This window comes from Oryx dammah, unplaced genomic scaffold, assembly GCF_014754425.2.
Source record: "Oryx dammah isolate SB20612 unplaced genomic scaffold, SCBI_Odam_1.1 HiC_scaffold_17, whole genome shotgun sequence".
NCBI classification, from domain to species: domain Eukaryota; kingdom Metazoa; phylum Chordata; class Mammalia; order Artiodactyla; family Bovidae; genus Oryx; species Oryx dammah.
Window position 1 is genome coordinate 72826645 of NW_024070201.1, and position 26112 is coordinate 72852756.

At 50.2% G+C, this 26112-nt stretch overlaps 1 protein-coding gene across 3 annotated transcripts in view; it reads left to right on the forward strand.

Annotated features, from left to right (window-relative positions):
• PRDM11 (PR/SET domain 11) overlaps positions 1 to 26112 on the forward strand; it is a 50989-nt gene that overhangs the window by 16787 nt on the left and 8090 nt on the right. For 2 of the 3 annotated variants that reach the window (XM_040259074.1, XM_040259073.1), the window contains 3 exons: positions 8919 to 8986; positions 12913 to 13334; positions 16304 to 18537. In XM_040259074.1, coding sequence (XP_040115008.1) covers positions 8919 to 8986; positions 12913 to 13334; positions 16304 to 16863 — 1050 coding nt within the window. In that variant the 3' untranslated portion in view covers positions 16864 to 18537. Of the gene's footprint in view, positions 1 to 8918; positions 8987 to 12912; positions 13335 to 16303; positions 18538 to 24219; positions 24408 to 26112 lie in introns of those variants that run through there. The other variant, XM_040259075.1, reaches the window with a different exon arrangement.

Below are 26112 nucleotides of genomic sequence, written 5' to 3' on the forward strand. Positions count from 1 at the left end.
ACTGGCAGGCGGGTTCTTACCACCAACGCCACCTGGGAAGGTCACCCTCTTTATCTCTCTGCATTTCAGTTTGCCAGCCTGGGAAGTGACTGAAGGCAGAGGTGATGCCGTCAACCTCCTGGGCCTCTGGGAGGAGCATCTGTGTGAAAGAGCTTTGTCAACTGTTGATGGCTCCACAAATCATTTTTGTAACTGCTTTGCCCTGAGAGGAGCTGCAGAGCTGAAAATCAGAATTCTTTATGGAATCAATGGGTTCCTGGAAAGTTGCAAGCAAATCAGGTTTTTAAAAATCCAATCTCTGCAGCATCTGGTTATGGCACCATTTAGAGGAACCCAGCAGTGAATTGTCGATGATGGCAGACGTTCTGCAGCAAAGCAGATTGTTCCTCCCTGTTAAACTGCCCATCTTTCGGTAGCAGATTTGCTCAAACCGCAACAAAGCCGAGAGTTCAGAGAGGACCCCAAGACGTTCCTGATTAATTCTCATGAGGTCATCCGGGGAAGCCTGGGCTGACATCTGTCATGCCGCCGAGTGCTTAAGAGCATGGGTTGTACCTACAGAGTCTGAACTCCAGCTGCCCCACACATTTCCTTTGTGGCCTAAGGCAAGCTGCCTACTGGCTCTGAACCTCAGTTTCCTAGTCTGTAAAATGGGAATAATAGTTGTTACCTTCATTGAGTTGTGAGAATTCATGAAAGGGTACCAGAGTACTTGGCGCAGTGAAGTTGCTCCATCAGTGCCAGTGGGTAATGTTTTAAGGCTGATGTCTTTGTTATTACCATGGTCAGAAATAACATTCTAGTCTACGTGGACCCATGCCTGTTGCAGGGAGGCAAACCTCATGTTTTTTGTATTATTTTCTGAGGGTATGCCCACGTAGAATCATAAAATTCTTAAACAGAATTTTATAGGTCATTTAGGACAGACTTCCACTCAGTGGGAAAATTCTTTTTTCAGCTCCCCTGAGAGTGGGTTGTCCTGCTGCTGCTGCTGCTTCTGCTTCAGTCGTGTCCGACTCTGTGCAACCCCATAGATGGCAGCCTAACTAAACACCCCCAGTGACAAGAAACTCACCTCCTCACAAGGCTGCTTGTACTACTGCAGGACTATTCTGCATGCTAGAACGTGTATGTTAGGACTGTTCTGCATGCACACTCCTCATGCTGAGTTCAGGCCTCCGTCCCTCAAGTGGTCCTGGTTTTGCCTGCCCCCCCCCCCCTACGTGAGGGTCCTTCCTACATTTGGTGATGTGTCTGCTTACTCTGGCCTCTTCTTCTCCAGGCTAAGGGACCCTCTTCCAATGCTGGTCACCTTCTCTGGTCAGACCCAGGTTGTCAGAGTCCTTCTCACATCACGGTGTTCAGAGCCTGGGCTGGTCTAAGAAGTGCTGAGTTCAGAGTGGCCAAGGAGTCGGCCTTGAGGGATAAGGCAAGGGAGGACGCTGGTAATCAGTCTCCTGGGGCCTGGTCCTGAGCATCTGGCCCTGGCTGGCCCTTCCTGGACCATCTCAGGCCCAGGACTTGAGGTCTAAGCCTGCTCTCTACTTGGATGATGGGGGCTCATCAGTAGCATATGATGTGCTCTGAACACCCTCTGTGATCCTGCTCGCCCCCTGCTTCCTCCACTAGAACTTCCTCACCCTCTTCTTCTCCAAGACTTCAGCTAAGATTCCACACCTCCCAAGAAAGTCCTCGATGACCACCAGTTACAGGGCTCCAGCTCTGTGCTCCCATGTTCCACAGAATTCCCCACCATAGTTCTGACCGCAGGACAGCACAGTGGCGTCTTTCTGTGTCCGCTGGACTGTGAGTTTTGTGAGAGCAAAGACACTGCATTCCCAGATCACCATTTTATCCCCAGAGACTGTCCGTGTAGCTGCTCCCTGGGTGTTTGTGAAATGAATGAATCCTTGATTGGAGAAAAGCCTGACTGATGGGAAAGAAAGATATGTCAAGAAGCATCCCTCAGCAAACCTGGGATCTGAACCTAGCAACAGAGATCTTAGGGAGCTCCAGAGTCCCTCACAGCTCCCACCCAGGACTCTCAGCCCAGCTGAGGCTGCAAAAAGTCTGATTATAACTGCGTGTTGTAATACATATAGCTATACAACAATAATACATATAGTTTACAACTATATGTTGTAATACATGGAGTTTTACGCAAACTTCCCACCACCCAGAGTGAATCATAACTGACATTTGGTCTCCTTAATAAACACAGTCATGACTGTTTATGGAGTGCCTTTCACATCAATCATTATGGCAGGGCTGCAAGGTTGGTTTCCCCATTTTACAGATGAGGATACTGAAGGCTGGCCAGTGAAGTCACCTGCTCAAGGCCACTTAGCTTGTCAGTGGTGATGCTGAAGTTCCAGCCGATGCCTCAGGCTCCATGGCTCTCACTTCCCACTAGGTATTCTTGCAGCTGGCTTCAGGACCTACAGATGCTTCTGTTCCCCCACCCCACCCCGGAGAGAAAGGAGCAATCAGAAAGTGCTAATGACGGACGATTAATATTATGATAATGTACATGGTTCCCTGAGATTCCTGGGGAAGGTCCCTGAAGACTAGGGTGTCAGCTGGGGAGACTGGCAGGGGAGGAGAGGCCTGGCCTGCATGTTTTCTCTTTTTGTCCATGAATTTTAAACCATGGAGACAGTAAAGTCTCAAAAATAGAGAAAGCGAAAGCTGCATCCTCCTTCCCTCTATCCTCCCCTCTAGAGGTAACCAGATATGAGTTTGAAGTGTATCTCCCAGGCTTTCTGTGCATAGATAAACACAGAGTGATGTGCTGGCAGATAGGGTGGGGAATATGTGTGCCAGTTTCCTTGGTGTCAAGGCTCCCACCATGTCTGGTTTCAGACTGCCAACATGAAGGCACTAAATGAGCAGATGGGAAGAGCTGTCATTAATTAATGACAATTAATCTATAGTATTTCTACTCTACAGATGCCAACATCCTCAAGAACATCAACATTGTGAAATGTAGTAAAGTAATTAGGAAGCTTTGGGCATTTGTTACGTATTCAAAATTAGAATATACTGAATTGTAAGTTCATATGATTTAATTTTTAATAATGACCGTGTTTCACAGCTGGTTCACGAGACTGGAAAATTTCACAGTCAGTTCTCGGTAACCAGGACAAGCCAGTTCTAGCCACTCTTTTCCTTTTCACTTGAGTATGAACCCTATATAATTTTTTTTTTTCCTTTAGCTTGCTTATTTAAAAGGTTCTTCATCGGATCATTCATTCAACTAGGACTCTACCACATGCTGTGCCTTGTGTTAGGGACCAGGGCCAGGCCACCATCATGAGCAGATAGCCATGCGCTTGGTCTTCATCAGCTTTTGGTGTGATGAAGGAGGCAGTCAGTTACCACGTTGACAAGTAGACAAAGCCTGCAGTTAGGCCTCTCAAAGGAAGCAGCAGGATGATGTTTAGAGATAATGCTGAGAGGGGCAGGCGTGTAGAGGGCAGGGTGTGGAAGGGGAGAACGTCCTTGAGGTTCAGATCAGGAAAAGCTTCTTCCAAGGAGCTGACAGAAACCAAAACCCAAAAGATAAGATGGGACCAGCCACACAAAACCTGGTGGGAAAGAGTTGCTGTAGGATGACACATTCACTTGGGTGCCGTTTCTGTAAACTTTACAAACATGCACAGCAATTCTGTGTGTTATTTTTTAGAAAAAGTCCTGGAAGAGTAAGAATCAAGAAGGCTCCCTTCCAGCTTCAGGATGGTAGTTACCCTTGGAAGGAGGGTGGGAAAGAGAGTGAGTTGGAGGCAGAGATGGTCTTCAATGACATCTGTGTATTTTCCTGATGCTAGGGGAGACAGAGGTCCGGGACAGAATTGGTTGGTGGTCATTTTTGCTGGCTATTGCTGATGGATACAGAGTGATCAGTTGCGTTGCTCTTTATAATTTCTCAACACCTGAACTATTTCATGATTATTATTTTTTAGAGAGTGGCTGCAGAAGAGTGAATGGGGAAGAGAGAGGCCTGAGAGAGTTGGGAGGTAGGCAGGGACCAGGTTGTAAAGCATTGAAGATGATGACCTTAAGTATGAATTTTGCTTTAAGTACAGTGAATGCCTTCTTGAGCTGGTGGGCGGCATGTTCTAAAGTTTACATTAATCGGTTTCTCTGGCGGCTATGAGGAGAATCAGTGGAGTTAAGAATGGCACTGGGAGGTTACTTGGGATCTCTTGTTGTTGTCTTGAGGAGAGCTGATGATGGCTGGAAGCAGTGGAGACAGGAGTAGTTTTGAAATCAGGTTCAGATGACATGTTGAGGGATTAGATACAGGGGATCAAGAGAGGGAGGCATGACCCCTTTGTTCATAGTACCACTATTTACAATAGCCAGGCCACGGAAGCAACCTAAATGTCCACTGAGAGATGAAGAAGTAAAATAAATATGTATGTAGTACATACATATTGACACAATGGAATATTACTCAGCCACAAAAAAGAATGAAATAATGCTATTTGCAGCAACATTGTTAGACCTAGAGATTACTATGCTAAGTGAAGTAAGTCAGAAAGAGAAAGACAAATATCATATGATACCACTTACATGAGGAAACTAAAATACGACACAAATGAACATATCTACGAAATACAAACAGACTCGTAGAGAACGGGCTTGTGATTTCCAAGGAGGAGGGGATGGAGGAGGGAAGGACTGGGAGTTTTGGATTTGCAGCTGCAAACTATTATGTATAGGATGGATAAGCAACAGGGTCCTACTGTATATGGCACAGAGAACTATATGCAATATCCTGTGATAGACCATAATAGAAAAGAATATGAAACCAGATACATATATATCTCTGTGTGTGTATGTATATGACTCTCTGCTGCACAGAAGAAATTACATACAACATTGCAAATCAACTATACTTCAATACATTAAAAAAAATAGAGAGGCATAAAGGATGACTTTTTTTAATAGCTTTGTGGAGATATAGTTCACATACTATATACTTCATTCATTTAAAGTGTACAGTTCACTGGGGTTTGGTGGGGATGGCTTTCTTTCTGAAATCTGAGTGGGTGGTGGCTTCAAATGCTGTGAAGGAGAAAAACAGAGGAATAGGCTTAGAGGTGGGGCCTGAGGTGAGTTTGAACTGCTGGTAAGACATCATGTCATGTGGGAAATTAAATATTCACGCCTGGGGCTTGAGATGAAAATCTGTGAGTTGTGAACAAATTGAGAGTGTGGGAATAGATGTAAATATCCAAAGAAAGAGTATAGTTAGAGAAGGTGTGTGTGGAGGAAGCGGTGGGGCTTCCAATCCAGATGGACAGAGAGTTCATGCTTTGAGCCCCCTCCCCCCAGATAAAAGGAAGGAGAAGAAAAGAGAGGGAGAAAGAGAGAAGCATAAAGTGACTGCCGGGCTGAAAACAAAGGCCCATAGAGCTCTCATCTAGTACAGGCAGAGACAGCCATCAGTTTTAGCTCCTGAGGGGCGCTATGAAATAGAAGCGTCTTGTGTGAGGTGGAGAGGGGTGCCAGGTTCACTGCTTAAAATGAGAAAAAGCAAGCAATAGGCAGACAGACTCCTATTCAAGATGAGCCTCTGGACCAAACCTCCAAAACTAATGAAGAAAATTAATGTTACAAAGAGAGCCTTCAAAAACAATGACAATGGAATTCACTCTTATTAAAATATAAAAATAGTATTTTTTTGAAAATGAATTTAAAACAACTGTTTAGGGACCATCAGGAATAGGTTTGACCGTGAGATTCAAAAGAACAGTGGCTCATGCAAAACGGGAATTGTGTTTTTCTATGAATAAATTCTGAGCCTGAATTAAGTCCTCAGGAACCTAGCTTGATCCAGCTGATCACTGTCTCAGTGCTTGGATTATAGCCTCAGGGTCCAAGGTGATAGCTAGAGCTCCAGCCATTATATCTGCATTCCAGGCCACAGGATGGTAAAAGGGTATATATCAGCTGTCTTTTAAAGAAGTTTTCAGGAAGGTGACGCATGACACTTCCACCTCCACTCTATTGGCCAGAACGTGGCCAGAGGAGAAGTCAAGAAATGTATTCTGTTATTAGAGATAGCTAGGCACTCAGTTATAATCCAGGGGTTCTGTTACTATGGATGAAAGGGATAATATTAACACTCACAGCTTTGGGATCTTCAAAGAAAGAATAAGGATAACATCCATTAAGAAGAATAAGACTGGCATTTTTTGTTTGAATTTAAAACCTCTGTCTTAGAAAGATGATGTTAAGAGAGTGAGTAAACAAGTCACAGACTAGAAGAAAGTATGTGTAAGCCATATTCTGATAAAGGAATTATATCAAAAATGCATTAAAAAAAAAACACTCTTGTGCACGTGTGCTAAGTTGCTTACTGTGTCTCTTTGTGACTCTGGACCTCCAGGCTTCTCTGTCCATGGGATTCTCTAGGCAATAATAGTGGAGTGGGTTGCCATGCCTTCCTCCAGGGAATATTCCCAACCCAGAGATCCAACCCATGTGTCTTATGTGTCCTGCATTGGCAGGTGGGTTTTTTAACACTAGCGCCACCTGGGAAGTCCATTTCAAACTCTCAGAACTCAACAGTAAGAAAAAAAAATCCACTATTTTAAAAATGGGCAAAAGATTTGAATAAACACTTCACCAAACAAGACCTGCAGCTGACAAATGAGTGCACAAAAAGATACTCAAGTGTCATTAGTCATCAGAAAAATGCAAATTAAAATCACAGTGAATACTGCTTCATACCTGTCAAAATGACTAAAACCAAAAAGCCAGTTCATCCAAGTATTGGCAAGGATCTGGATCAACTGGAAATCCCGCATACGACCGTCAGTCTTAATGTGGGAATATAAAATGGTGCAACCACTTTGGAAAACAGTTTAGCAGTTTCTTAAAAGTTGAACATATTCTTACCAAGTGTCCCAGCAATTCCACTTCTAAGTATTTGCCCGACAGAAATAAGCGTATGTATTTATACAAACACAGGGGTAGAGAGGGGACATCTGGACAAAGTGGGGGAGGGGCGAGAGGGGGATGAACGGGGAGATCAGGACTGACTTACATACACGATCATGCGTAAAACAGCCGGCTGCTGAAAGGCTGCTGTGTAGCTCAGGGAGCGCGTCTCAGTGCTCTGCGATGGCCTAGGGGGGTGGGTGGGGGACGGGAGGAGGGTGCAAGAGGGAGAGAACATATGTATACATACAGCTGACTCACTTCCTTGTGCAGCAGAAACTAACAAAATATTGTAAAGCAATTATACTCCAATAAAAGAAAAAGATTTACTAGTGATGTCTTTTAGCAGCGTTATTTGTAATAGCCAAAACTAGCCAGAACCCAAATGTCCAGCAATAGGTAGACTAAAAAAAAATAGTGACCTATCCAAGCGATGGAATACTACTCACCAATACAAAGAAATGAGCTCTGACACACACACCAGGAGGAACGAATCTCAAAATAATTGTGTGGAGTGAAAGACGGCAGACATGCCTTCCAGTTGATTCTATTTGTATAAAGTTATGGACCACATCTATGGGGCTGCACAGAGTCGGACACTACTGAAGCGACTTGGCGGCGGCAGCAGCAGCAGCATGGACCATGCAAAGTAATTTGTAGTGACAGAAAGCAGCTCCCTGGTTGCCTGTGGAACTGAGAATGGGAAATATGGAGAGAGGCAAGAGTGAGGGATCACAGAGACCATAAAGTAGTTTTTAGGGGTGATGGATACGTTTATTATCTTGACTATGATATATACATTTGTCAAAATTTATCACATGACATACTATATGTTAATTCTATTTCAATAAAGCTGCTAGAAAAAGAAAGAAGGAGCACAGCATTATGAAACAAAAAGAGGCAGAATAAGAAAAGATGAGTGTGAAAAAACTAATTGAAATTTCTGGGAATGAAAAATATTAATTGCATTAAAAGTCTTTTAAAAAGGAAGGAAAGAAAGGAAAAACGTCAATAGTCATAAACTCTGGAATGAACACGGTCAAAGAGAGAATGAGTGAGTTGGAAGAGCATCCCAAGAAATTTTCTGAGAACCACCCAGAAAGACATAGAGGAAAAATTATGAAAGAGTATCTGTAAGACCTGGAGAATAGACTGGGTTCCGACTGTATGTGTTTAATGGAAATTCTGCAGGGAGAGACTAAAGAAAATGACTGAGAAGCCGTACTCAAAAGCATAATAGCTCAGAATTTTCCAGAGTTGAAAAGGAGGTATAAATCCTAATCAAGTAATATGCTTGACAAGTAATGAGAATTTTAAAAGGTAAATCTCCACTTTAAAACCACAGAGTGAAACTGCAGAAAATGAAGCATAAAGAGGAAGTCTTAGAATTTACTATAGACGGATTACCCACAAAAGAACAACATAGACTAATAGTAAGTTGCTTAAGAGCCTATGGCAGCCTTTTTGGCAGTCTTTATTTTCTGAAAGAAAATAAACTGCATCTGTCTAGAATTCCATATCCAGCTGAACTGTGATTCAAAAATGGTGATGAAATAAAGACAATTTTTGGAAGATGAAGGGGTCCACCCCGAACCCAGAGGTTCTTGAATGTCTAGAGATTGGGGAGAGGAAGGACCCGCTGGAATCACGTATGCCCGGTCATCTGGTGTCAGCCTCTGTCTCCTGCAGAAACCGTAGAGAGGAACGCCTGAATTCAGCTGCTGTTGCAATGTGATGTTCTTGGCAATGCCGCTTGCTGGCATGTGCTGGGTATTCCTTCAGGGCAGAGGAGGGAGATGGGATCCCTGCCCAGCTCCGGTCAGTCTTGCAGCAATGGGGGCTTAGAAGGGAGGCCACAGGGAGGGTTCTGGGTGGTGGCCTCGGGCCCTGGTCTGGGGAGGAGGCTGGGGACGCAAGAGCCCACCCCTCAAAGATGCCCATTTCGAGACTGTCTCTCTGTCTTCCAGATTGTGGACAAAAACAACCGCTACAAGTCCATAGATGGGTCAGATGAGACTAAAGCCAACTGGATGAGGTGAGTCCCGCTCTCTGCTGATTTCCCAGGAGCCTTGTCCAAACTCTGGAAAGGAGGCCAAGGGAGAACGTTGGCCCTTTAGAGTCTCCAGTGGTGGAAGTCCCTGAAGGCCCCGGGACTGCTCTTGGCAGGAACATGTCTAGCTCCAGGGGACCAATCCTCTGATTCCCCCAGGCTTCCATCAGGGGTTCTGGAGGAGGCCTGTGGCCAGACCAGCTGTTTATGGGGACACACATGTCAGTGTTTCTGGAGGCCCCAGGCCCCAGCCTGCTGGCATTCTCACATGGAGGTGGGGGGTGTTGCTGCACTGTGACACCTTTCGCAGGCAAACTCTGGCTGGATGGGGTGCAGGAAACATCGAAGTGCAACTCCCAGCCGTTGTGTAAAAGGTCCCCAGGAAAAAGAGCACAGTCTCTAGCTCAGTTTTTGATTGTTAGAGTGATCTTGTCTGTTGTTGGGGACAGAAGTTTGCACCAGAAAGATCCTTCACTGCCAGCCAGAGCAAGCAGGAGACTGGCCCAGGGTCACCCAGCGGCAGCTGCGCCGAGCTGTCCTTTGGGTTCTATGCTGCTGGCTTGTGTGGTGTGCCTGGGAGTTGTGGGGGGGGCCCTGCCCCTGCCCGATGGCATCACCGGGCAGCATGGGAGGTCAGTCTTGCCTCATTGACTCCTTGGTGGCCTGTCTCTGGGATTCAGGAGCCGTGAAGGGGTTAGTAGCTGGGTTGCGAGCTGGATCTTGGAGGGCTGAACCCGAGGCAGTACCGCACCATGGATCGGGCTCTCTGTCAGTGTGTGTGCAGTTCTGTGCCCCGTGGGGCTGGGGGCTGGAGGGTAGAGGAGAGATCATGCTTGGAGGGAGGGCAGTTATGGCCTCCCTAATGGGAGTCTGCTGGATTTAAACCCTGAGACTTGCCAAGCAAATGCAGAGAAACTGGTTTGAGGTGGAGAGGCTGTGGTGAGTTGTCTGGTCCCCTTCCTCTGGGCCCCACTGCCCACGGGTCTCCCACCTGAGGCCGGCTGGCAGCCGGGTGGCTGTGGATACTCTCCGGGACACTTAAGGATTCGCCCCCTGATTTGTCGGAGCCGCTGTCCTTATTGCGATTGAACAGGTGCAGAAGCGGAAGCGCTGAGAACAGGCAGGCCCCAGTCTTATGCCGTGGGGACCTCCCCCCCTTTCACACAGTCAGGTCAGCCGTGCCCTGAAAGTGGCTCCAAGAAGGTGGGTGGACATCTCTGGCTGCCTTCTTCTCCCCAATCACTGGGTGTGGGTCAGCTGAGCAAGTGCAACTCAGCCCTTATTCCTGAGCACCTGCGGAGAGTCAGAGCCTGTACCGGGCATCCTAGATGGATGGGCCCAGCCCAGCTCCCCTGGCCCTCCCAGGACTCACACCTTCTGCTGTGGAAACTGCTTTTTCTAATGAGGCTGTTCCAAGGAAGTGAGGGCGATGTGCTGTTGGGGCTCAGATGAAAGTGAGGGTGGGGAGGGCCTTTGAGCTGGGCCTTCAAGGGAGGCATTTGAGGGCACTTGTGAGCAAAGATTCAGAAGTGGGGAGTGGCGACCAGGTGTCCAGCGGGCCACCAGATGGCCTGCATGGCCCAGACCCCTGGCTCTGGCCTGGCTTTAGGCAAGCAAAGGGGCGTGTGTTTGAGTGCGGTCTGGGTCGGGCCTTTCTGCACTGAAGTTTGGCCAGGAGAGCTGATTCAGTTCCGCTCTTCCATGTATCTCTGATCCTTCAGTTTGGGGACAAGGCTTTGCCATCACTGCAGAGAAGGGGATTCACCACCTGTGCTGACTGAGTGATCATCTGGCCCTCCTGCGATTCTGACTTCATCGGGCTGGGACTGAGCCCAGGGCGTCGGCAGTTTGTAAAGCTCTCCGGAGTGATTCTGATGCGCTGCTAGGGTTGAGAACCACTGCTCTGCTCTGATCTTCATGCTCCAGTGGTAAAGTGAGGCCCAGAGCAGAGCAGGGTCAAGATGATGTGGTCAGCGGCAGATCAGAACTGGAACCCATCTCTGAGCCTCTAGGTCAGTGTTCTCTGTGCACGAGGGTTCTGCTACTGCTGCCTTGCTGGCCTGGAGTCTGTCCTGCTGCAGGACCCATTCTGATCCAAGATGGTGCCAGGGTGGCCCACAGCTGCTGGGCCCTCATCTCATTAGAGACTCAAGCGGTAGGCTGGGGTTGGGTCTATGGTTTATTGCCGGGGAGATAGCCCTCGGGTGGGTCTTGGGTTGAGGGGAAAGCCAATTCATCCTGGGACCCTCTTCTTCCCCCTTAATGTACGGCTTCCATGTGTACAGCTCCTTCTAATTTGAGGACACGTTCACTAGCTTAGGGGCTTGCAGAAGATCGAATGGAGTTGGTTAATTTTCTCAAAACCTAAGTTTAGGCCGGGAATAGAATGGACACCCACTTGTTGACTCTATGGCAGCCCCATGCTGGGTGCTCTGCATTCTTGAGACTGGTGGTCCACAACCCTGCAGGGGGCTCTTTTTGTCTCCTGGAAGCAGTGTGTTGAGATGTTTTTGGTTTTCACAACTCTGCGGGTGAATGCTGCTGGTTTCTATCAAGCAGAAGCCAAGAATGCTGGTAAATATCCTACATTGTCCAGAATGCCCTCTCCCCCACCAACAAAGAATTTCTGATCCTAAATGCCAGTCGTGGTGAAATTAAGAAGCCCTGAACAGACTCTTCTTGGCAGCCCTTGGAGGTGGCACCGGGGGGAGGTGGGGGGGACAAGGTTTGCATAGGAGACTCAGCTTCTAATCCAAAGTCTGTCTGAGTGCAAGGCCCAGGCCCCAGCCACTGTCTTGGCCAGATGACAAAACCTCCACCTTCTTCCTCGGCCACTTGGGCTCTGGTATTCTGGGTGGGTGGAGTGGGGAGACAAGGGCTGGAGGATCTTTGCGCCCTGTCCCTTGCTGTGGCTTTGGCAGCAGCCAGAGGGAATGAATCAGACTCTGGGTCTCCCATCATACTCTAGGATGCTCTCTTGGGCGGATCTTTGGGACCATGGGCATGGAATAAAGGGTGGACAGAACCACACTGTGGGAAAGAATGAGTCACAGAGCCAGAGGAGGTGCCAAGCCAAGGGGGTAAGGGCTGTGCTGTGCCTGTGGCCAAGGACCCTCTGCAGATGGAAGCCAAGGTCCTTCCTGGTCTCCATCAAAGTGGACCTTGTCTCCCCATGGATGCTCGGGGTCTCCTCACGTCCTACCCATGAGCTGCCAAAAAGGAGCTTCTGCCAGCGCTGCAGTGGAGTGGTGGTTGGGACAGGGAGGAGCCTGCCCACACCCAAAGGTGGGGACCTGGGAGACTAGGAAGGGAAGAGACCCACCAGGGTGCAGAACAAGCTTTCTGTGACCAGCCTTAATCGTGGGCGTCACCAGCAAGGCCGCACCCCTCGGAAACCCACTGTAAATAATCTCCCTGTTGAAAGAATCTTCCTGCAAGCCCCTGGGCTGCATAGGTCTGTGCAAACATCTCTGAGTTCAGGCTGTGGCCTCGTCCTAACCCCAGTAAGGATCCTTCATGCCTGTTGAGGGCTTTAAAGCTCTTTATATCAGCGTGCTTATCCCTTCTCGGTCGGTAACAACCCCTGGTTCCAGGATGGGGAGAAGGGGGCCAGGGGAGGCTGCCGAGCTGCCTGCCCTGGCTCCTCGCAGCTAGTCAGAGGCCAGGCGGGACCCGAAACGAAGGCGTCCGGCTCCGTCCGCGCTCCTGTCGCACGCGCCGTGGCTCCTGCTGCCCCGCAAGCGGCAGTGCGAGGGGCCTGGCGCCAGGAGCAGGGTGTGGTGGTGGTGAGCCGGCGAGGGCGCCCGGGCGCTTCCTGGCTCCTCGGCTGGGGGCCGGCACTTAGGAAGGAGGAGGCCTGCCGCGTTGATGGTCATTTACCCCATTGTGCTTTGTGGGATATTCAACCCAAGGAACGTGGCGCCCCTGGCCGAGCGTAAGAGGAAGCCCAAGTTCTCCAAGGAGGAGCTGGACATTCTGGTCACCGAGGTGACCCACCACGAAGCGGTTCTCTTTGGGAGGGAGACCATGCGGCTGTCCCATGCCGACAGGGACAAGATTTGGGAAGGCATAGCTCGGAAAATCACCTCCGTCAGCCAGGTTCCGCGCTCCGTCAAGGACATTAAGCACAGATGGGATGACATGAAACGGAGGACCAAGGACAAGCTGGCCTTCATGCGGCAGTCCCTGTCGGGCCCCGGGGCCGGGGGCCGAGCCCCCACCATCGTGCTCACTGCCCACGAGAGGGCAATCGAGTCGGCGCTGCTCACGGCCCGGTCCGGGCACGGCTTCCCCAGGGCGGAACTTGACGGCACGGACAGCCCTTCCACCAGCTGTGAGTACCGCCCGCCTGCTCCCCTCCCCGCGGCCCCCTTCCCTGCCCCCCGCACCTGCCTTCTCTGTCTCTCTCTCTCTCTGCTGTTCCTTTCTGCCTCGCCCAGCCCTTCCATCCTTCCTTCCTTCTTCCACTTCCGTCCTCTCCCCGCCTCTTTCCCTTCATTCATTCTAGAATATGTCCTGAACATGATGCTGGGAGCTGGGAAGACAGAGTTGATTCTAAAACCTCCCCCAGCGCTGCTCTTGGGAAGTTCCTTAGACGCGTGAGAATAAGAACCCTTTCATTAAACAGTTGCACGAGGAAACGCGTAAAGAAGGATCAGTAGATGAATGCAGGAAGTCCTGAGAGCAGAGCTGACTTGGTGGGCGTCTGACCTGTCTTCCCCCAAGGGGTGGGAGCTGGGCTGACTGCTCTTGCGCTCTCGCTTTCCTGAAACTCAGACTAAGTTTTTGAAGCAAGCACCCGCATTTTCCTGTTGGGTTCAGCCCTGCAGATTAGAGAGCAGCCGGTAGTGGTCTGAGAGCAGGAGTGGACTGGCTGGGAAAGCACGCCCACCCACCTCCACCCCGGGGAGAGACAGTTGAATGGAGACCAAGGGTGGGGAAGAGTTAACCCGGAGGGTGTGCGTGGGGCGCAGCGCAGGGGAGGGGAGGAGGGCCTCGCAGGCAGAACAGCATGTACGAGGCCCCGCATCAGGAAGGCGCTTGGCACGTTCCAGGAACAGAGAGGAGCCAGGGAAGCCCCGTGCAGCAGGCGAGGGGGGAGGGGCGTCGGAGGAAGCCGGCCAAGTCCCGGGCCCCCGAAAGCTCAGGCCTGTCTGTGTGCCTGTTCCCAGGGTCTTTGTTTCTGTGATATTTCCGCGGGGCCTCTGCGGTGCCTTGCTGGCTTATTTTCTCTGTGTCTTCTGCCTCTTTGTGCCTGCCCCAAGGCTCTCTCTAAGACCCCTCTCTCTGCGCTCTGGTTCCTCTCCCCATGGCCCCCTCCACCTCTTCTTCTCCCTCAGCAAGTATCTTCCTCTTTCCCCTTCTGCTTCTTATGGCTCAGGACGAACGCTGATGCCAGGGGCTGGGTGGGTGTGGAAGCTCCCGGCCTAGACGGGGCGGCCATCCTTTGGGGCTGTAGTTCTTGGCGCTCACCAGAAGGGGGAGAACTCGAGACCCGCCCGCGCTCCTTGCTGGGGCTGCCACCCACTTTTAGCTCTGCTCCTGCACACATCTGCCCCCACCTGCGGTCCCAGCTGGAGGCCGTCCGGCTTCCCAGTGACCAGCAGGGCAGGAGGGTTCCAGGGATGCCAGCCGGGCCAGCCCAGGGGAAGATGGTTCACAGAGACCCAGCCTTCCCTTCCCAGGCCCCCTACTGCAGGGAACGTGCTAATTTCCTGTCTGGCCTGGCGAGGGCTCCTGACAGGGGGCTACTCAGAGTCAGCTATTGAGAACTAAGGATGAAGGAGGACACCCTCCAGTCTGACCTCTGTGTGATCCAGATGAAGCTAAGCTTCCTCTGAAACTCAGCTTCAGACACAGAGGTAGTCTCGGGACTAGATTCAGAGTAGAGATTCAAACCTGGGTCTGCCAGGTCCCCGAGAATCCCAGCTCCCAAGTTTCAGGACGATGATACCAAATTATGAGAAAAAGAAGGGGGCTATCTAGGTGAAGTCTGTTTCTTAAATTCTGTCTTGCTCATCCTTCTGTCTCCCCGAGACTGAAGGTAATGAGATTACCAAATATGACGTGAGCTGGGCAGGGGGCCCAGGACCCCTCCACCGCAGGCAGGACGGGCCCTCCTTTTCACAGCTGCTGCGGCACTTGGCCAGAGGCTGGGTGGGACGAGGCCCTGAAAGGGAGGGAAGCGACATCACCACCGTACATGCCGCTCCTTCCAGCGCCCCTCCCCCCACAAAGTGGGAGCCCACCAAGTGGGGGTCTACAAGGCGCTCGGCTCTCTATGCTGGCCCTAAGGAGGCGCTAGGGCTCGTGGGAGGCATGCAGCCCAGGGCAACCAGAATCTGTGTTCCTGTCACCTTCCCCGGAGTGGTTCTGAATTCAGCCCCCTGCCTCGCATACAGGCAGAGAGATGTGCCTGTTTGAAGGGTCAGCCTGTATGTATTCACTCTTGCTATGGGAATTAGCTCAGCACAACCTTGGTCATGAGAGAGCCGCCGAGATCTGAGTGTGCAGGGCTGGGCCCCTCCCTGTGACGGGCTGTGCGGAGCGGTCTGTCCGATGCTCCCTGTGTGCCATCGGGTGTTCCTGGGTAGATGGGCTGTGTCTGCTCCGGGAGCCCGCCTGGGGGCACCGAGGGGGCAGCAGGGCTGGTCGCCCAGGTAGATCTGCTCCACCCTGTCTGGGCTTGTCTATCCCTTGCCTCCTTTCTCCAGTCTGTGAGCTTCCCCCACCATCACCAAAAGTGGCAGATTCCAGCAAGGCCACAAGGTGGCCCCAAGCAACTCAGAAACAGCCGCGTGGAGGCTGGAACTCGGGGCGGTGGCCAAGAGCCTCAGAATACCTTTCTGGCAGTGTAGAGCTTTCTTCTGTCCTCTTCTGTAGTCTTCTTAACAGCCCTGCTAGATGGGCAAGAGGTCGGGGAGGTAGGTAGAGCAGTTGTTATCTTTGCTTTGAGAAACTGAGCTGCAGAGAGAAGTGAGCCCGTGGGTTGACATGCCGTCCCTGGGACCGCATTCCCTCTAGAGTGTCGCTGTGCCTGTGATAGGAAGGGAGCCTGGGGACCGCGGGGGGTTCATGCTCACCTGTCTCCCTGGGGTGCTTGGCCCAAACACCCTGGGGGCCTAGGAAGCAGATACTTTCCCACGGGTGGATGGGGAGCAAGCAGAGGCCAAACTAGGCAGAGGGGTAGCAGGGTGGGGGAAGCTGGTAACTTTGCCAGTGAGGGGCTGTGTCCAAGCCCAGAGCTGCCGTCTTTCTCCGGTTTGTAATCATTCGCCCTTCTTTGTTTTTTTATCCCCCAAGATGATGAAGACGAGGAGACCCCCGGGCCCTCGAGGCAGCCACTGCGGGTGCCCCTGCGGCCTTCGCCGGAGGAAGAGGCCTGCCTGGCCAGGCCCACCCTGCTCCGTTCCTCCTCCTCCTCCGACCAGTCCGAGACGGTGGGCCCCAAGCCGGAGGCCCTGCCCCGGCCCTCGCCCCAGGCTGCCTGCAGGACCCCTCGGCCACACCCCGGCCCACCCAGCGCGGGCCTGGACTGGCAGCTCCTCCATGCCCACGCCCAGCAGACTGAGGTGTTCCGGCAGTTCTGCCAGGAGCTGGTGGCCGCGCACCGGGACCTAGCAAGCAGCATGCAGGCCATCGGCCAGGCCATGGCCGAGCTGAGCGGCCGCGTCAGCCAGGCGTGCCAGACGCTGATGGAGATCCGGGATGGGGTTCAGGCATCTCAGTGGGGGCCTGCCGGGGCCGCCCCCGTGGGCCCCAGCCCCCCAGCCGAGGCTCGCCCAGTGGAGCCCCCAGAGGCGCCCCCGGTACCAGCTCCAGCACGGACTACCAGGTCTCGGAAGAGAAAGCACAATTTCTAAGCCGGCCAGTTTGCACTGAGAGGAAGAAAGCTGGAGGAGGGGTGTCTGGCCTTGAGACAGGGGGGCCAGCCTCTCGTGTCCACCATCGATGACCTTGTAGGGTGCTGGGGTGACTGTCATCTCCTCACTGAGTACAGGTTGGCTGCCCTGGGCTCAGCCCGACTCCCTCATCTTTGGCAGGTGCTCAAGATGCAGGAAAAACTGCCTGCTCAATGCTTGCTTGTCCTGGAATGTCAGCCTCCTCTTGGTCTGCATCCCGCGGCAGCAGGCCTTGCAGGGAAGGGGGCTGCAAGAGCATCTCAATGGAATCCTGCTCTCCATTCTCAGGGCTGCTGTACCAGCCTCCCAGGCCCTGATTCTGCTGCTTTCGGGGGGCTGGGGAGGGGGGCAGCGAGGCCTGCGGATGGGCCGGCAGAGCTCAGCCCCTCCAGGAGGGGTCTGCCTTCCCCTCCCCCAGGGCTCTGAGCCCCTGCCTTGGCCTTCTGCTTGCCCTCCGTGCGTGTGCGCGCGCACGCGCGCGTGTGCTCAGCTGCCGTGCTTGCCTTTTGTGGGGCGGGGAGGAGAGCCAGGTGACGTCAGAGGAAGGGAAGACACGACGTGGTGATGGTAGAGCACTTTACGCTTCTCCGAGCGTGTGAGCTCGGTGGGTCCTCAGGACAGAGCGGGAGAGGCAGCCGAGTCGGGTGTTACGGTCATCATTACCACCATCCTCATCTGCATTTCATAGATGACAAATGAAACAGCATCATCTACTCGGGGGTGAGGGCAGAACCGGAAGTCGGACCTGTGGATTTTTCCAGCTCCTCTGTCAGAGGCCAGATCTAGACTTGGGAGGGGTGTTACTCCTTTCCTGCCCCTGCCAAGCCCTCTGGGTTTTGAGTGGGAGGCAACAGCAGCATTTAGGATGTGAGTCCACCCCCGCCCTCCCACCTACCCCTCCCTCCACCCCCCCACCCCCACCCTCCCAACCCTGACACTAAGGCTGACAGCCAGTGGCTGGGAAGAAGTAGGGTCCAAATCTCAGGATCTAGAAGGCAACCCCTCCCCTGGCTTCTAAAAGAACCTAGAACCCAGCAGGGCTCCTGTCCCGTTCCAGGTTCCAGCATGCCATGCCTCCGCTTGCTTGGGCTGCCTATGCATTAGCTACATACATCTCAAAGCTTCGTGTTTGGTTTTGGAGTGTGGGGAAAGAGCCGGGTTCTTCGAGTTAGGGAGGGAGCTGGGGGTTGGGCGGTGGCAGTTGCAAGCTTAGCTCTGACCTGGGTGCAGCTCAGCTCTGTGTCCTCTTTGCTCCCTGGCCTGAGGCTGCCATATACCCCCAGCCGTCCATCCTTCCACACCAGCCCCCTAGAGCCAGAGCGGGGGCTGGGAGGATCGCTGTGCCCAGTCCCCGCCATGGCCGCTCCTGGAGTGCTGCTTCTAAACTCGGCCCGAGCTTTGCCCCGTGTTGGGAGAATGGAGGGCAGCTGCAGTGTCCTGGGCTCATTCTCCCATTCTGTGGTTTTTTGGGGGTTCCCAATCCCCAGAAGTGAACACTCCCCTGTCTGACAGCCCAATGGCTTGACTATATTGCCTGGCATTGCCCCACCCTCTGATGCTGGAATCAAAGATTGCCTTCCCAAGTATTTTTGTTAAGATGGCAATAAAAAGAATTGATCTCACACTTGGAACACACTTGGTCTCCAGCATCTTTCTTTGGTGTATATTCTCTTTCTTCGCTTCCTGTGAAAACCTCAAGGCCCCCAAAGCAAGGGTTAGATGACCGAGGGAAAACATGTTGGTGAGAGGGTCTTGAGTGCCCCTGGCGTTTTCCAGTCCCATCAGCTCTCAGACGCCCTGTGTTCAGCACCCTTAAAGGAAAGGAAAGGAATTGATGGGCTGAGGGAGGCAAAGCATCCACATAAGAAATCATTTCACTGTATTTATTTTCTCTGCTCATCAAAAGTGAGATGTTGCTCAATGAATTTTACCTTTTGTCCCCTAAAAGTATGTTGGGGTCCTGGGGGAAGAAGCCCCACGATTTCTGGCAGGAGACTCTGGAAGGGTCAGGGGCTGTCCATTTGCCAGGGTACCTCAGGGCCCCCTCTGAGCCACTCACTTTTTTTGCTCACCTGTCCATTGATCTGGGTGTCTGACTGGCACAGGTAAAGCCCTGCTCACCCAGCTCTGAGGCTTCTCATGAAGTGACTTCCTCTGGCTCCCCTGGGAAGTTTCTTCAGCAGGAAAGGGACCCCCTGACCTATGCATTGCCCTGGCTTATTTCCAGTCACAGGGAGAGAGTCTCCCAGGCAGGAAATGTCCAGGTCCTGACCAAGGATACATCCACTTTGTGGAAGATTCCAGCCTGTCTTTGATCTCTTGGAATCTAGATCCTCCTCTACCATTCTTGACCAAAAAGCAGGGTCATGGAAATGAAGATTATCCAATCTCCAGGAGATGCAAAGATGCTGTGAAACCAGGCCTGGGGGTCTTTCCCACCAAGGTCAAGGTGCTAAGTGGTGACTGGCTGGCCTCTCCCTCTGGCCCTGGGGAGAGAAGAGGGCATGTAGGAAGCAGAAGGGACACAGAGATGCAGAGACTTGTCAACTTCAGATGGAAAAGTTTTCCACTTCCTTTTCTTGGCTTCAGTGGGAATGTGGGGCTAGCAAGTTAAACAGGAGGTGAAACTGGTACCAGTGGGTGGAAATGAATGAACAGCCAGTTTTAGCCTTTCGATGGGGACATCGCTTCTAAGAGTCTGAGGCGTGCAGCCGTGCCGAGGGAGGACTGGCTGGGTGGTGGTCTCTTAAAGTCCAGGTGAGGATCTAGGGGGTGAATGCCTGATCCAAAGGCCTTCCCAGCCCAGAGACCTCAGTGCCTAGCAGAATACGGAGCCCAGCCTCTCCTCAGTCATTCCTTTCCTGTCTCTGCCTCGGGGACTGGGCTGCTTCCTTTCCACCAGAGACAGAGCCACTGGGTGGGGGTGTCTGAACCTGGCCTTCCTCTATCCCCACCGACGAAATAGGTGCCCTGTAGGTTGTTTTCTCTCTTAAGTTGAAACTGATAGTTCATTTCCTGAGCCAGTTAGAAAATCTGGTGCACTTGATAAGACACAGTGGGTGAGGTCTGGAAAGTGTTGTCTTAGAGCTTATCTAGCCAATACCCAAAGTCAGCAAAGAGTTGAGAGTAAAAACAATCCATTATCATCATGAAAGTTTCAGTCCCGAACCACCCCACCACCATCACCACCACCACCACCCACCCCTTTGATTGCTTCAAAGGGCTTGAAAAACTGTCAAATAAGCACTAGTGTTCATAGATCAGCCTGTGCTGTGCATTTTCTATCATCCTTCTGACATACTTTCTGCTTCCAGCCAATTTGTTGACCTGGAAACAACAAATAGAAAGATTTTCACTCCCTGGAAGCCTTCTGTTCAGGAAGGGCCCTTGCTCACCTGTAGCCGTGTGATGGAACAGGTGTGCTTCTTCATACGGGGGTTGTTGAGTGGGGACAGAGGGATTCTAGGAGTGGATCCAGCCATTTGGGTGTTACCACAAAATACTTGAAAGTGGGAGACCTGGCTAGAAATAGTCGATGTTGGGACTTAGTTGGCTCTATTTAGCTTTACTTCAAAAATTATATAACATAAACATCTTTTCAGGGGAATGGATTGTTTATGATTCACTGAGAGCTCCCATGTGTATCTTATTTCAAATGCCAACTTTCAGAACAACCAAATACAACAGGATGCTGAACCAGTTTTGATCTTTGAAGATACTTTGTGATCTATACAAAGTTTTGGAGTTCTCTTCCTAAATATTTTAATAATTTATTTAATTGAAATATAGTTGATTTACAGTGTTGTGTTGATTTCTACTGTGCAGCAAAGTAATTCAGTTATACCTACATATATATGTGTATGAGTGAAGTCGCTCAGTCATGTCCGACTCTTTGCGACCCCATGGACTGTAGCCTATCAGGCTTCTCTGTCCATGGGATTTTCCAGGCAAGAGTGCTGGAGTGGATTGCCATTTCCTTCTCCAGGGGATCTTCCCAACCCAGGAATCGAACCCAGGTCTCCCCATATGTGTATATATAGCTATATATATTCTTTTTCATATTCTTTGCCATTATGGTTTATCACAGGATATCGATTATAGTTCCCTGTGCTAAACAATGGGCTTCCCTAGTGGCTCAGCTGGTAAAGAATCCGCCTGCAATGCAGGAGACCTGGGTTCGATCCCTAGGTTGGGAAGATCCCCTGGAGAAGGGAAAGGCTCAGTAGGACCTTTCTTCCTAAGTATTGATTCTTGTTGGGTTAGCAAAGTGTGAGAAGGTAGAAAGGGAAGTGGACTTGAGTCTTTCTAAACCTTCTGACATCTTCACCAGGTTGCTCTTTGGAATAAATCCCTGATCGTTCTGTGTTCCTCATCTACTTTTTTCTCTTCAAGTTGAATGTCAGAGAAAATAATTCTGTCTTTTAGAGCCGGATAGCTGTTTAGAAACTGGAAAAGGGGAAGATTGTATGCCTTTTCCCTTGGGCTCTGTGATTCAAGTGAATCTTGTTAGAACAAAACATGAGTGAATGGCTCGCCTTCCACGTCAGGGAGTAGAAAAGTTTGATCTGCCTCAGTTCTACTCTGTGCTGACCACTAGGCTGATTAATTTTGGATGTCAAATCCCAGGCTCTTGCTGAAATGGGGACTGGAAAAAGAGTTTGCACATTCAGAAGAAATCTCACGTATGAAGGAAAAACAGACTCCTGCAGCTGGGGAGTTGAGATTATATGTGAGGGGCGCTATGCTTGGGGTGCCAAGATGTGGGTTCCCAAAGCTGCTGGCCACCACAACTGTCCCCACTGCCAGCCTGTACTGGACTTGGCGTTTGTACTGGAATTGGCTTTTTTAGGGGGTGGGGGAGAGGGATTGCTTATTGAGGAAGACTTGGAAAGTTCAGAAAATTATAAAGTAGAACCATCTATAAAGGCTAATCACTGTTAAAACATTGGTGTATTTCAAGTGGTTTACCAGGCTTGTTTTTAAAGCATGATTAGAACCATAATACATCAGTCCTATTGTTTCCACTTTGAATTATATCGGGACCGTTTTTCCATGTCATAAAAGATTCTTCGGTAGATGAATAACATTCCAGCCTACAAATATACCACGGTTTATTAAATCGTTTCTCTGGTTTTAGACATTTAGATGCTTTTGCACTATTACAAGCAGTGAAACAAGTCTGTTGTGGCGTGCAGAGTTTGCATTCTTGATCCACATCTTAACATTTTGGATATTTTTTTTCCTTAATTTTACAAAAACTGTGGGAAAATCCACATAACATAAAATTTACCATTTTAAGTGTAAAGTTCAGTAGTATGAAGTACATTCACAGTGTTGGACAAACAGCACCAGTATCCGTCTCCAGAACCCTTTTCCTCTTCCCCAGCTGAACTCTGTACCCATCGACCACTGACTCCCTGTTCCCCCGCCCCCAGCCCCTGGCAACCACCATTCTACTTTCTGACTCTGTGAATTTGACGACTCACAGAAGTGGAATCATATACTATTTGTTGTTTTGTGGCTGGCTTATTTCACTTAGTATGTGTCTTCAAGAATCGTTCATGTTGTAGCATGGATCAGAATTTCCTTCCTTTTTATGGCTATTATTCCTTTGGGTGTGTATACCACATCTTGCTTATCCATTCAAACATCAGTGGACACTTGGGTTACTTCCACATTTTGACTGTTGTGCATAATGCTGCTGTGAACAAATGCTTGTTGAAGTCCGTGTTGCCAACTTGTTTCCCAAAGGGTTGTGCCAGTTTATTCTCCACCATTAGAATGGGAAACCCTAGTCTTGCCACCTTTACCAGTACAGAGCTGACCACTTAAAAAATTATTTGTGCCAATGATACAATGTGCTACTTTGTGCCTCTTTTCTTATCAGTGATGCTGAATACTTTCATTTATTCATCATCCATTTGGATTTTTTTCTGTGAACTATGGTTTCCCTCAGACTGTTCCAAGTACAATTCTCTGGGCTGGGCCAGTCAGACAGACTTTGATTTCTTCCCTAGCTTTTGAGACAAATCATAGCATAAGGAAAAGAAGGGTTTTGTTTTTTTTTTTTTTTGGCGGGGGCAGGGTGGGGGATGATTGCTTTACAATGTTGTGTTAGTCTCTGCTGTACAATGAAGTGGATCAGCTGTGTGTATACATACATCCCTCTTGGACCTCCCTTTTTTGACTGCAAATTTCCTAGGCACTTGGATAGTACAGAACCCTAAAATGCCAAATAATGTCCTCTTGTCCATTTGATCTGTCCATCTTCACCTCCCTGCAGATGTTGCATCATCTCACCTTTTGGAGGTGAGTGAGGTGGCACGTTGGATATTGGAGATGTCATTTCAGGGAGAATGGGTGAGAGCTGCAAATTCTAAGGGTTCGACAGAACTTTCAAAGTTTTCTGGGCATTGCTAAGTTGGTGCTTTACATGCCCACAAAGGAGCCGTGAATTCTAGTGGGAAAAGCACAGACCTCAATGCTATTTCCCATTTATTAGCAGTGTGACCTTAAGCAAGTGACTTAGCCTCCCCGAGTCTCAGTTTCCTTACCTGAAAATGACTTAGATTAAGTGGTTGCAGCTCACCTTTCCTCGCCTCTTATTTACCTACCTCCCCTATCTCCCTTGGGCATCCTTTTTTTTCTTTTCCTTTTAAGACTTTGATCTTTAGGATTCATTCATTGACCTCGTGGGCACCCTTGTCACATGGGTTCCTTCTGCTAGGCTTTGTGACATACTGGAAACAATTCAAGGACCTCACCCTTACCACCATCAGAGGCCTGTGGGTATCTGGGAGCCCCTGCAGTTAAAAGTTAGTGAAGAGGGGGATTCCCTGGCAGTCCAGTGGTTAAAACTTTGCCTTCCAATGCAAGGGGGGCAGGTTTGATTCCCACTAGGGGAGCTAAGTTCCCACATGCCTTGTGGCCAAAAAACACGTAACATAGAGGCAGTTTTGTAACAAATTCAATAAAGACTTAAAAAAAAAAAAGTTAGTGAAAAATAGTTTTCCAGCCATCTGTCTATCTGGGGTTGAATCTTATGTTTACCAGAACGTGGGAGGTGGGCAGGGCAGGTGTCATTTGCAGTCTCGGCAAACAGATTCTTAGAGGTACAGAGGCTTGCTTGAAGTCACACCAGACAGCGAGACAAGGGGGGTGCCTGTCCTCCAAGGGCAGCTGCCCTGTCGAATTTGGCAGGTGCCCACATGCTCGTGGACATCCAGCCACCGGCACCTGCGCAGCACTGTGCCTGGTACCAGCAGGCACTCACCCAAGAGTGGCCCGTGCCTGCTCACCTGTTCCCCTCGCCCCCAGGTACGTGGTCATCTCCCGGGAGGAGAGAGAGCAGAACCTGCTGGCCTTCCAACACAGCGAGCGCATCTACTTCCGGGCCTGCCGGGACATCCGGCCAGGGGAGCGGCTGCGCGTCTGGTACAGCGAGGACTACATGAAGCGTCTGCACAGCATGTCCCAGGAGACCATCCACCGCAACCTGGCCCGAGGTGCGTGTCCACACGTGGGGGTGGGCCACACCCGCCACCGAGCCCCAGCGAGGCCAGAAATGCTTCTGTAGGTGCTTCTAGGAAATCCGATGGGAAACACTGTACATGGGGGAGACCCGGAGGAACTCAGGGAAACTGATGGGCTAGATTGGAGCAGCTGCTCTGGGATGGACCAGTGGCACCTCAGTGTGTCCTTCTCCCCCAGACAGGGTCAGGAGCCCTATTATAGATATTTCAGAGCATGAGGGAGTGAGAAAGTCTCCAGTGCCAATAATATAATCAAAATTGATTCTGTCTCCCCAACTCAGATTGATGGAAGGATATTGTAAACTGTCACTGGCTCGATAATAGCAGCAATAACAGGTGGTATTTACTAAGTACTTCATATGTGCTAAACGTGTTTTCTACAGTGTCCTGTGTAATTATTTCCATTAGCACCTGCTCTGTGAATGTGTGGTGAGAATTAGATGGATAATATACATGCTAATGATAGCATGTGGATTATTCTCTCCATCTTACAAGTGTAGACACTGTGCAGCAGATAAATACAGTGACTCACTCATCAGATAAATACAGTGGTCAGCAGGGGCAGAGTTAGGCTCCTAACCCATGTCTGTCTCAGTCCAGGATCTGAGCTCTAACCTACAGTGTTGTCTGGCCTCCCGGACAAAACCAGTTTCTTCCTCCTTCCTCCTCGTCTCATTCCTAGCTGTTCTAATGATACGCTATGAAAGAACAATTTCTCTTAGAAGAAGAAGGTTGGAGAGAGGTGGGAAGGTGAGTTTATATATGGATCATAGCCTGGTGGGTGGGTGTCCATCCAGGCTCCATTTAAATGGATCATTTGAAAGTGGTTTAAAATATTCCCCAGCTCCTAGCCCTTTGCCTCTTTTAGTCCATCCTCAGCCATGCCAGCACAAATGGGTGAGCCCAGGTCATTTTTCCAACAGGACCTTCCTTGAACTAAAACCACATATCCAAAGACCCAGAGTCCATCTGGTCCTGGGAACCAAACCCTACACCCAAGCCTCACTATATCATGTTTCTGACCAACCTACTTATTGTAAATAAAGCTTCATTTGGACTATGAAGAGAAATGATGAAAAAGGAGTGAGAAGGACCCATTGGAATGACACTATCTTCAAAATCAAAACAGAGCAAAGCAAATTGTGGACACTGAGAACACAGCTGCTACCTGACTTGGTAAAAGGTATCTGGTGATTGGATGGGCAGTGAGAGGAGACCCAATAGATACACTCATCTCTTGTCTTCTTTGGAGCTGGGTGTTGGGCACATATTTGCCAATTACACTTGGGAAGGCATGTTTCCATGACATGATTGCAATGGTTTCCATTTGATCTCCGGAGATGCCATGTATGAAAGTGTCTGGTACAGATTAGGTGCTCAATAAATCTTTGTTGAATGGATAAAAGAAGAAATGAATGAAGACTGTCAGGAAATCTCCAAAAGAATCTTATAATCAGAAGAAGAGAAAACCAAGCTGTATCTGAGGACACAGGTTCCATCCCTTGGCCAGGATCTTCTTGAATTCTTCTGGATCTGTAATGTCTTTTTTCCCCAGTGTCTTCTCCAAAGCACCTCGAGCTACATCATCCTCAGAGAGCCCTGAGACCCAAGGGGAATGCTCAGAGAAGGGCATGAGCTTTCAGGAGTTGCTCAAAGGAGTGTGGCAGACAGACTTGAA